Here is a 12,320-nt window from a genome sequence, read left to right as displayed (position 1 = left end):
ACGTTCTTCTCCATTCTCAGATTTCCCCCTCACATGTCAAAATCAGATCCAGAAGCAACATGTCAGAATGTGGTGATTTTTTGAGCAATTTTCTATTTATTTTTATGTTTTCCCCCCAACTTTTTCGCTATTTTCTCCTGGTTTATTATTATTATTTTTTAAACGCTCTGTTTTAGGCATTAACCCTACCTGCTCTCTCTGGATGTTGATACGCTATTCATGTAAAAATGTGGATTAAGCAGTAGATAACTTTTACTCGTACTTTTTATTTTTTAAACTAATTTTGTTTTCTATTAGGGCCCGAGCACCGACAATGCCGAGCAGCAAGGACCCTATTGAAACTGTAAGGATTATTATTATTATTAAAATGAATTTGCCTTAACATGCTCAAAAAGTTGTTAAACTTGGCACACTTATCAGACGCGGTGAAAAATTTATTATTTTAAGGGTCTTGTGCTTGGGTGTTGCAAAATGGCTCGCTAGCCCCCTTAGAAAGTTAGAAAAATTGAGCCCCTCGCTCCGGTTTCACCTACATGTATGAAATTTGGCAGACAGATGTAACATGTGGAGACGCACAAAAAAGCCTTTTGGAGGTATGCCCAAAACTCAACAGGAAGTCAGCCATTTTAAATTTAATGTTTGATTTTCGCCAATTTATTAGTGTTTTATAGGCCGTGTGCTTTAACAAACTCCTTCATTAGGGCCCGTTCATCGCTGCTTGCAGCTTTATATATAATTATTCGTTATTATATTTGTTTTTTGTGTAATTGTTTTCTCTTTCCCCCTTTTTACGTTTTGTACATGTATACTTTTTTGGTCTTTTTTCCTTCGTCTATTAAATGTAAATAAAATACTCAAATGTCGTCTCCAGTGGAGTGAATGCAAGATGTTGTAAAAGCAACTTCAGGTTCATTATCATCTTCTTTCCAAATCAGCTAAATTACAACCGCTGCTCTCATAATGCATGTTGGGTCACAGAGAACAACTAGACACAGTGGACAAAATCCCGTCATGCCAAAAGGTCAAAGTCAGCAGCATTGAAAACTCTTCAATGTTTTTAAATCATCATCGTCGAGTGTGGCTCAGCTTGTAGGGAACTTACATAGATGTGTCTCTGCTGGTAGCGCAGGAAGAGGTTGTGCATGATGGCGCCGTCGTGGAGGTCCTCGAGGGTCGACATGTCCTCCACCCCTCTGACGCTGCTGTGGTGCATCGGCTGCACCTTCTGTCTGGTGAGTGCATTCTGCTTGTAAGTGTACACCTGGATCAGAAAACGGAAAAAAAAACATGAGGATATGCTGAAAAACGGAGGATCAAATGGTTTCCCAGCTCAACAATAATGCACAATAATGCATAACAATAACCTTAACCTTCATTTTTCTGTAAAAAAAATGTCAGTTCTCAAGTTTAAGAGTGAGATATTTCCCAAGAGGTAATATTTTTAAAATCACAGGAAAACATTCAACCCTGTTACTGAGTAGGTCCGTGTGAACCTCCTCTTTAGGTCTGGTCTAGTTTTTTCTCTACCACGAGTTTTACATCTTTATTTTTAGATGCAACTTTCTCTCTGGACCAGAGCAGCTTTTCATAAAAGCCCTGAGATGCTAAAAGAAAAATGACATGACATATCTGCACATTCTTTTAAACAGTAAACTAGCAGAATGAATTTCCCTGCAGTTCTTCACTGACTCTCTTATCAGGGATGAACTCTGAGTAAAGATCACATAGCAGACGGTTCAACACATATTTCTGTGCTGCAGTAATAACGATGTATGAAAGAAAACAGAAGAGAATGTGAAGCGAGACTGAAAACATTAAGACAGACAGCAGTGTGACTTTATATAAAAAGGATTAGAACCAGCTAATATTGTTTAATCACTAGATTGAGCAGATGTTTGGGTGTTGTTTTCATCCTGCAGAAGATGACGTGATGTACTGCCGGGAGGTGAAACTCTGACAGGGTTCATCTGTTCGTGCTAACAGCCTGACTGGTCAAACAGTTTAACCGTGTGATTTACAGCAGGACACGTCCTGATTCCTGACTGACAGATTCTCTCTGGTGTTACTGGAGGAGGACAACGTCTGGAAGACAGCCTGGAGGTCAGAGAGAGACACTCCTGGATTACATGTCTTCTGTATCAGCCAGAGAGGTATTAGGGTAAATATTTTTAAAAAGGGTCAAAATTCACAGCAGTAAAAATAAATGAGTGGTTCTACCAGAGTGAAGCCAGATGGAGGTGAAATCAAAGCTGCTTTCAGTGGCAGAAGAAGAACTCAAATCGTTGACTTGCTCAGTAAAACGAGCAGCATTACATCATCCACAGGTTGACTAAAGAAAACTAAAGTAGCAGAAGTAAGACGCTCCGCAGTATCTAGAATTACCGACTGGAAGTTAGAGGACTGAAGTCAAATATCACTTCTCATGCTTTCAGATCATTTAAAGAAGGAGAAGAAGGAAGGACAGAAGAAAGAAAGAAAGAAAGAAATAAGTTAATGAATGCAATCAATAAGGAAAAGAAATTAAGAAAGAAAGAAAGAAAAGGAGGATGAAACAAGTTAAAGAAAGAAAGAAAGAAAGAAAGAAAGAAAAGGTGCAATAACAGCTGTTTTTGACGTGTAATAAGCGTGATAATGTACAGCGAGCCGGTCATTGTTGTGAAATAAACCCCTCCACGGTTGCGGCATCGCCCTGTCGGGCTTTATTGAATCGGATCGGAATCGGTATCGGGAAAAATGTTATCAGAACATCTCTAGTTTTCCAACCACCAGACAAACATAGTGGGGTAAAAAGTACAATATTATATAGTATAAAGTCCAGAGTAAAGTACCAGTAAGTTCAGTTCTTGAGTAAAAGTACCATTAAATAATCGTGTCCTGTGGCAAGAACATCTACCTTCCTCTGCTGGTTGGAAAAAAACTCCTCACGGCTCGTATTTCAGGTCCGACGTATTTCCACCGACGTGACATATGGCAGATAGCTAGCGGAGGTAAATACTGTATGACCCGGGCCCGGTAAATAAAGCTGGATGAGGGTTTCAGCAAACGGCTGCTTATCATCGGAGTCTGAGGAAGGACAAGGCTGGACAGCTTTTCAAGACAAAACTAGAATTTGTTGATGTCGAACCCTTTTACCCTGATAGATACGTGTGATGTCTCCAGTTCTACGTGTTTTAAGGTCGATTAAGGTCAGTTATGAGGATGAGTTCAAACTTTAGTCAAAACATCTTACACAAGTCTCAACTTTAACATCAACAGAGGACATCTTATCTTAAGAGACGTGTCTAACGGTGACATTATGATCTCAAAACATCCTGAATCGCTGGAGACATGAGAGACGTTAATGGTGAAGTTAAGAATTATTTATTTTCAGATTCCAGACAAGTCAAGTCAACACATTAGTCCTCCAGATAAGTCCAGTATACTCCAGTCCTTAATTGTTTTCTTTTCTGCTATTAGCGATATTAGATTTGACAATTTCCACATAAAACCACTTTTTACACCCCAAAATGAGGAAAACAGAAAGTGATCCGGTTGTCTTTGCGACAGCGGCGACAGCCATAATACCACTTGACAACACCAGGGGGGAGAAAAGTTGAAAAGTTGTCCGTTGCCATAAGCCTCCTAAAAATGATTTCGCCTTTCGGGCTCCAAATCCCCAAACACATGCTGCAGTAGCGCTGAGGAACCAATATGGAGTCTCAAAATACAAGAGTATCGAGGAAAACCACTTTAACATGTAGACAAAGAGGTTATTCTTCTGCTTTGTACCGTCTCTCTATAATAGACAACGACTGTATGTTAGACCACAGGCAGTCCGGTCGAGAAGAGGACGAGCCGCTGAGGTTAATTAAGAGAAGAGCTCAAATTATCAGCGCTCTGCAGGAGGTCTGCAGCCTGCAAGGAGGACGCTCAGAGAGATCACGGCTCCAGATAATGATCCGACACGACGGCCTCACAGAGGTTCAACAGAAGAAGTTAATCAATACTAGGAATTGTGTTGCCTGAAGCGACACAGAAGACCTCCTAAACTGTCTCCGACTCTGTCCAGGACACCTTTGGCAGGAGATGCTATTTACATTCTGTAGTTTCTTCTGTGAAGTTTTTACACCGTCAGACTTTAACCACGTCGGCTTGTTCTGGGTGGAAACAAGGAGAGCAGCCAAACCCGGTGCTGTCTCAGCCTTTTCCACAAACAGCAACGCCACAAAAGATTATTCAGGAACACACGACGCAAACACACAAGAACACACGGGTCCGGCATTTCTTAGAGTCCATGATGGATTTCAGTTGTTCCAAACCTTTGTGTCCTGTCTACTCTTCGTCACAGGTGTCTCTACATCTGGGTGTTTCAGATGATTTCATTAAATAGTTTAAGGCCTGAAAAATTATACAGTATTATGTTTAAACATGAAGGAAATCTTGCAAACTGCTCGTCCACTAAAAACACCATTATATAATCACATTAAGACAGTTAAGGACTTTAAACCAAGAGGTCAGTTGGAGATGTATGACTTTGCGGAGGCCAATAAAACACCGACATTTCCTACCAGAGTTCAATATATTTAAAAAACGAACTAAAGCGAGGAATCTCTGTCTGTCTTTCCGTGTGTCCTTTACATATCTCGAGAACCGCTCATCCGATCTGTTTCACACTTAGCGGGTGTATTGCCGGGGACCCAAGGGAGTGCAGTGTCAAATGTGGTGCAATTTGACCAGATGGTGGCACCATAACAATGAACTTTATGTTTTGGCTTGTAACTTGTGAATCGTAACACTCAAAAACAAAGTTAGATTCCGATTTTTTTGCTACTCCTCCTACAGATTTTGAGCAATCGTCACCAAATTTGGTACAGAACATCTCTGGACCAAGCTGGAAAAAGTAACCTTTTCGGATTTTTGATGTTCAATACAGTTTTGCCACAGCTGGCCCTCAAAGTTAGCTCAAATGCTGTGGGTAGGACTTACAGTATATTACAAAAAATGTCTGAAAAATCTCCTGAATGCTTTGTGCTATTGCGACCACATTTGGTGGACATGTGTAGATATGATGTCTGAGTGACCATGACTAACTTGGTGCCATTTGGCCAATAGGTTGAACTGTAGCAGCATCATTTAACTATAAAGGAAGGAATCTCTGTCTGTGTGTCTATATATGTATGATTGCCCTTCGCATATCTCGAGAACCGTTCATCCGATCAATCTTCACACTTCCGGATAGCGTGCTCTGAACGGGTACACACTCCGAATACGTACACGCTCTGAACGGGTACTGCAATAGTGTTAATAATGTTGATGACCCATGAAAGACATATTGCTCTTGTTGTGTTTACTTGTGTCTAACAGAAAATCCCAATTGAAGCTTTAACACTGTTGCTGGTGATGTATGTTGGTTTCCTCTTCTGTGGCTAATTGATAATCTGGTTTCCCACATGACCAGAGCAGCATAAAGAAGTATAACAAACTAGCTGACTGACTGTAAGACCATAAGCTGAACATCAGAAATGTGCGCACGCACACGCACACGCACACGCACACACAGAACTCTGCTGCTGGTCGTTGATCCGCTGTGACCAAGCAGCTCGGGGTGACTTCCTGAAGAAAGCTGCTCTCTGTCTGAGGAGTCAATCACATCTGACCCCCCACACAACACACACACACACACACACACACACACACACACACACTAACACTAACACCCTGCACACCCCCCCTCAGCATCCTGCCAGGCCTCATTTCACACATTCCAGCTTCGGTGACGCTTCAGGGGAAACTGAACGTCACAGATGAATGAAACACGATCGCGTCTTTTCAACGGCGCGTCATCAACGCTGCGTTCACAACCGTCATGTTCTGACGGGTTTATCGCTCCTGAAACAAACAGAAGCGAAAGTCTACGTCTCCCAAATACATACATCCACCATTAAAAATGCTTTTTCTTCTTGTAATGTAATGTATTGTTACACACTGACCTGGAGGGGACTATAACTGCTTTAAGAAATGAGACACACTGTTCAAAAGACCAGCGTGTTTACATTTGCTGAGAGGTCGACAGTCACAGGGAGACTTGTTAAACTGGTTCAATGTAAACACAGTTTACAGTCATCAGTCAGACATGTGCAGTCAGTCCTGAGGTCTGTATGTAGGGACCATAAACACACCTTCACCTCTCAGTCAGCAACTAAGAAAACTACTTAGTTGGGCTCAGGAAAGATCGTAGTTAAGTTACGCCAAACCAAAAGCAGTTACACGACACCGGAAATGGCGTAACTTAAGTACGGAGGTTATTACTCCAGGAAAAGATGGTGGTTTGGGTTAAAATAACACCAGAAGTGGTGTAACTTATATGGAAGTTATGTGACAAATAAATCAGCTTTGACTTCTGGTTTCACACGGGACACGAACGCCGGTCTCCTGGGTGAAAGTCCTGTGGTTTTTGGCCCACCAACCCATCCCAACTTCCTCACACGGCGTTCGCCACTCTAATACTTCCTTATTCACAATAATGTGGATTACATATGAATTGATTTTTGTGGGATATATAGGAATTACAGTGCATTACTTTTCGTAGGTACGACAGTGTATGAGAACAGCCTGCAAGGGCTGAGTCATTTTGGAGGTGAAGTGTTCCTTTAACTATTGGCAGGGAATGTCAAAGGGTTTCTATAAAAGGTCTTCACTGTCTCTCTTCTGGTCATGGACAGTAGTCATAGCATTACAGTCAGGCCTCAGTAGAGGACAGGTTGTCCTCTGGCTTTGGCCTAATTAGGTTTCTAATTGGTCCAGTTGTCTCTTGTGGAGCTGAGGAGGGTCCACGCCTCGAAAAAACAAAGCCGTGGGGCCCGGACGCTAAGCCTAGCGACAGATGCTAACGGGAGTAAATCTCTGTGAAACAAAGCCATTAGACAGCAGAGCAGGAGGAGGTGCTGGACTCACTGCTGTTCCTCGGATCAACAGGCTCTGTTCCTGGATCAGTCGGGATAAAGTTTGTTGTTCTTTGCTTATGTGGATCAGGAAAGTGAATTCACAATTATGTTCAGGCAATTAGAAGACTCTTAACTAGAGAAATCAGTGACAGAGGAAGGATTTAATGGGTTTCTGGAGGCTGATGCTGGTCCTGTAGTGGTCCATCACTCATATTTATAGGTGGATGTGAAAAGTAACCACCACAGTCAGTGTATCAGCTATAGTGGAGGAGCGATACAGTGTTTTTGAGTCTTTATATTAATCCACATTCTTAACTGTACAGCAGGTTGATCTTTCCAAAATTAGATATTTTGTTTTTCTTGGTTACATATTGAAATGTATTCTTGTTTTTATTCTTGTACATTGTCTTGTTCCCAAGAGGAGGGTTTTAATGACGCTTTGACTCAGGCAAGCTGTTCTCACACACAGTTCGTAGCTATACCTCCGAAAAGTAGTGCACTGTAATTCACGTAATCGTGAACCAGAAAATATAAATGGCGGCGAACGGCGCATAGGGAGGAGGTCGAAGTGGATCGCTGGGTCAAAAAGAACTAGACTTTCGCCCAGGAGGGCGACGTTCGTGTCCTGTGTGAAAACAAAAGTTAACATGGATTTATTGGTCATGTAACTTAAGGAGTTATTTAAGTTAAACCGCAATCTTTTCCTAAACCTACCTAAGTAGTGTTGTTGTCTAATCCTAACCAAGTCGATCTTTTCCTAAACCAAACTAAGTAGTTTTGTTGCCTAATCCTAACCAAGTCGATCTTTTCCTAAACCTAACTAAGTAGTTTTGTTGCCTAATCCTAACCAAGTCGATCTTTTCCTAAACCTAACTAAGTAGTTTTGTTGCCTAATCCTAACCAAGTCGATCTTTTCCTAAACCTATAGTAGTTGTTTACTGTGATGAAGGAAGTTTATTTTGAAAAGACTATATGCATGTAACGAGCAGGAAGTGACACGTGTTGCTGAACATTCGGAGGAAAAACGCACAAAAAAGGAGGAATAACTTTTTGGTAAGATTTCATACGAACCGTTGTCTGAGGATACGTTGATTCAGGACTCATTTTTATATCGGTAAGACTGGTACATTCCCAGTAAGTTGTTCACCGTATGAAAGACTCTGTGTATAGTAGGTGGTCAATACAGCGGTAAATATCAGAGTATGTCCACCATGTTTTTACGTGTGTGTTGCCGGAGGTCGCCGGGTTTCTCTCGTCTTGCTCAGGTTTCAGTGTTTTTGACTGAACAGACAGTCTCCTCCGCTGAGCTGACTGCAGGACAATGCAGCAGGAGATGAATGGTGATTCAAAGAGCAGCTGCTGCTTTTGATGATGATGATGGAGGAGGAGGAGGAGGAGGAGGAGGGTGAAGCTTGAGGCGGGTGGAGGGGTTACCTGTTCAACTCTCTGACAGACAGACAGCGTGAGGGCTCAGTTTCCTCTCCTAACGACACATAATGATGAGTTTCATTCCTTCTCTTTGCTGGCGTGAAAGTCAGAGTTGTTATTAAATGTTATTGAAGCGATTAGCTGCTTTCAGCCTTAAAGAGCTGCTAACACACCTGAAGGGATGTCAGCCTGGGTTGTAGGTCTGAGGGCCGTTTTCAGAGGCTTTGAGTCACAGTTATGAGGCACACTAACTTTTAAAGATGCTTAATGTTGCTTACATGACTTTTGTATTTGCTTATACTGTATATTGAGATGAGATTCCTCCTATAAGCCTCTACATGTAGGTTTGTTTTATTAAATCTCACCGGAACAACTTGCTTCTTTTCTTTTGTTGTTGTGTTTCTGCTGCTTTGTTTTATTGTGCAAATAAATACATTGAAATCAAGCTAAAAGTGTCTGACTTTTTTAAGTAAAGTCATGTCAGCAATGACCAGTAGTTGTTGAGAAACCTAGCTCTGAACTAAAGAGTTGATCAGATGGTAAAATCATCCTCCGCCACTCCAAAATATCTATACTCGAATATAAAAGAACATAAATACACTTAAAATCAACACACTCATATAGATATATACACTATCAACTATCTGTGATGTAAATACAGGCACACACAGAGATGTATATGAGGGCTGTCAAAGTTTCTGCAGAAGCACATTAATGCAAATTAGTTTTAACGCCACTAATTTCTTTAACGCGTTAAGGCAAATTGCGGAGGTTGTAGCTGGCTCAGTTTTAAAGCTAGAGTGAAAATCCTGTTATCATATGAGACTACAAAACCTGATGAGTCCATTTGTACCAACCATGTCAGCTTGTCAGGTTGGAGGCTAAATAACGCTCCAAACTTACGCTAAATTTTGGCGAGGAAAAACTGCCATGGTTATTTTCAAAGGGGTCCCTTGACCTCTGACCTCCAGATATGTGAATGTAAATGGGTTCTATGGGTACCCACGAGTCTCCCCTTTACAGACATGCCCACTTTATGATAATCACATGCAGTTTTAATGATTTGAGCATATTGTTTTATGTTAAATGCAGAACCTGTCATTGTTTTAACAATGGACAATCATGCAATTAATTGCGATTGAAAGCCCTAATTCATACTGTATATAAGCGTGCATGTACTGTACACTTCAAACACACACACACTAAAGTGGGCGGGGTTTATTGTAATGTGCTTCTCTGATTGGTCAGTACAGGTTTTCCTCACAAAGAGCAACATCTGCTCTGAAGCTGAACAGGTGACGTCCGTCTCCAGTTACACACAACAGACGGCTGGCACACACACACACACACACACACACACACACAGTTCACTGTCGTATTATGGTCTGTTTCAGGGATTGAACCTGTGACTGTGACTGAGGAAAGGAGAGGAGAGGAGAGGAGACGAGAGGAGAGGAGACAAGAGAGGAGAGGAGAGAAGAGGAGAGGAGTGGAGACAGGAGAGGAGAGGAGAGGAGAGGAGAGGAGAGGAGAGGATACAGGAGAGGATACAGGAGAGGATACAGGAGAGGAGAGGTAACAGGAGGAGACAGGAGAGGAGACAGGAGAGGAGAGGAGAGGAGAGGAGAGGAGACAGGAGAGGAGAAGAAAGGAGAGGAAACAGGAGAGGAAACCTCAGAGGAGTCAGGAGAGGAAACAGGGGGGGCGAGGAGAGAGGAGAGGAGATAGGAGAGGAGAGGAGAGGAGAGGAGAGGAGAGGAGAGGAGAGGAGACAGGTGAGGAGGCAATAAGAGGAGAGGAGAGGAGGCAATAAGAGGAGAGGAGGCAAAAAGAGTAAAGGAGAGAATCAGACATCATGGAGTCACACCTCTATAGCGTTGCTAAGAACAGCCACATTACCCTACAGCTCTACAACCACAGCAACAAACAGCAGCCTCCTCCGGTTGAGACTGTAAACTGGTGTGAGGAGGCTCATTAGCTCCAGTGACCAGCAGGTCTAACAGAGTCTCTGTCAGAGAGCCGGAGAACAGGAGATAAGAATGTCTTAATCTGCCAGTAAATCTGCAGGACAATACGCTGGCTCAACATGACCCCAAATCCCCTCAGCGCTCTCATTTACAGACCGTCTCTCTGCTAGTGACCTTCTGCTGCACACCGCCGGCTACACAGGAAGTCTTTGTTAAAGCTGTCAGCACAAACAGTTCACACAGGTTACTGTCTGTTGGCCTCATGTTAAAGGCTTTGGTTAAACAGCAGTTAGTAGTTTAAACTCACTGAAGTTCAGGCTTGTTAAAGGGACTATTTGTACAACAAGCGACACCTGTGGCCGTTAAGTCAACGAAAGTCAGCGTCCTGTTGCTCGCGCTTGCTCGCTCTACATACACCTGAACGAGCATCGCTCAAAACAGTGATGCGACACACGTCAGCTAAAAGCACAATATCACTCTATATTCCAGCTGCTTGGCAGTAATGTTATCTGACCAGACCAAGGTCTCTCCATGAATCAATGCTGATCCTAGTGTTGGCTTTTCCTGCTTCAGCATCGGTGACGGGGCTCCGCAGCGAGTAACGCTATCATCTCCCGACTGCGCCCGCAGGGAGATACCGGCACCCGGTCAGACACGACAACGTTTCCCGCTGCGGAGCTCCGTCACTTCACAAGACACGGGAAACCTCTGTTGGTCTGGAGGAGCTGCAGCAGTTATTTCTGCACAAATGTCCCCTGTGCATTCACTAGATATTCTCAGAGCTAAACTAACTCTTCTGCAGTGTGGAGTGAGCGCGCGTTCACGTCTAGAGGTGGAGCGAGACAGCGAGACCGCGAGACCGCGCCGCTTGTCTCAGTGAAGGCAGGCAGAGGAGCGGGGACGCCGGCCACACGCGCACATACGCCATAAAGCCCTGCCGGTCTGGTCTATAGCTTGGAGCCATGTCGCCATACTGGTCTGGTCTATAGCTTGGAGCCACAAAGCCCTGCTGGTCTGGTCTATAGCTTGGAGACATAAAGCCCTGCTGGTCTGGTCTATCTGGACGGGTTGATTCATGTTCATTCTTATTAATAACCATACATAAAGGCCACTGTGACCCCTGCCCCGTGTGTCCTTCACCTCGTCTGTATCTGCTGTTTTGACAACACATGGATGAAAGAGGTAATGAAGGACCATATGGGGCTTTAAGGGGATTTGCAGCATCTTGAGCTTGATCCCAAATTATAAGTGGACCTCTTTAAGCCTTTGTTCTCTCTGAGGTTTGCAAAAAACATCTGTCGGCGTAAGAAGAGGTATGGGAAAGACAGGAGAGAGAGACAGTCGACTTCGCCTGGTGTTTCTGGGACAATAAGGTCAGCTGAGGAACACAATATTAGACCTTTTCTACTACTCATTTTTGTTACTTCTTCACATCTGAAGCACTGTGAATATTACGCACATTAGACCAAAAAGCGATCACATGTTTTGGGACGAGTTTGGGACATGACGAGACAACAACAACAGAATCATTGTGTTCTTTGTAATGTTTGTTCTTTGTCTTGTGACGAGTTGTTTTTCTGCTTTAGTGAGTTTTTACTAAACTGATTTAAATAGCAAATAATGTTAGGTTGCTGTTTTGGTTCCCTCACTACTTCTTCTTCTTCTTCTTCTTCTTCTTCTTCTTCTTCTCCACACCAATAATACGTTTTAAAATGCATGACTTTTGCTACGTTAACGCCTCGCGTCAACGCTACTCCGGCCTTTTAGAAACCCTAAAACATTCAGTAGGCTTTTGAAAACGCTGCTGACGCTGTTTTAGTCTGGACGAGCGGACACAGAGACACCCACGTTCACTTCCTGATCGGGTCTTATCAGTCATGACCAGAGTTATTTTAGTAAACTAAAACGAAAACGAAAACAAGAGTGGCACTCGGAGAGCGCAGACCTCCGCCAAGGTGCCCGAGTATGATTGCCCCCCCTCTCCGTTCAGCTTGCGCCATCA

At 43.1% G+C, this 12,320-nt stretch overlaps 1 protein-coding gene across 1 annotated transcript in view; it reads right to left on the bottom strand.

The window, feature by feature from the left end:
* The window catches only part of myo10 (myosin X), a 130,932-nt gene that overhangs the window by 80,253 nt on the left and 38,359 nt on the right, over positions 1-12,320 (bottom strand). Inside the window, exon 3 of the mRNA XM_074650010.1 lies at positions 1,103-1,261. Within this exon, the coding sequence (XP_074506111.1) occupies positions 1,103-1,261 (159 nt within the window). The remainder of the gene's footprint in view (positions 1-1,102; positions 1,262-12,320) is intronic.

Source organism: Sebastes fasciatus, chromosome 11 (genome assembly GCF_043250625.1).
Source record: "Sebastes fasciatus isolate fSebFas1 chromosome 11, fSebFas1.pri, whole genome shotgun sequence".
Lineage (NCBI taxonomy): Eukaryota > Metazoa > Chordata > Actinopteri > Perciformes > Sebastidae > Sebastes > Sebastes fasciatus.
This window is presented reverse-complemented; position numbering and strand designations above follow the sequence as displayed.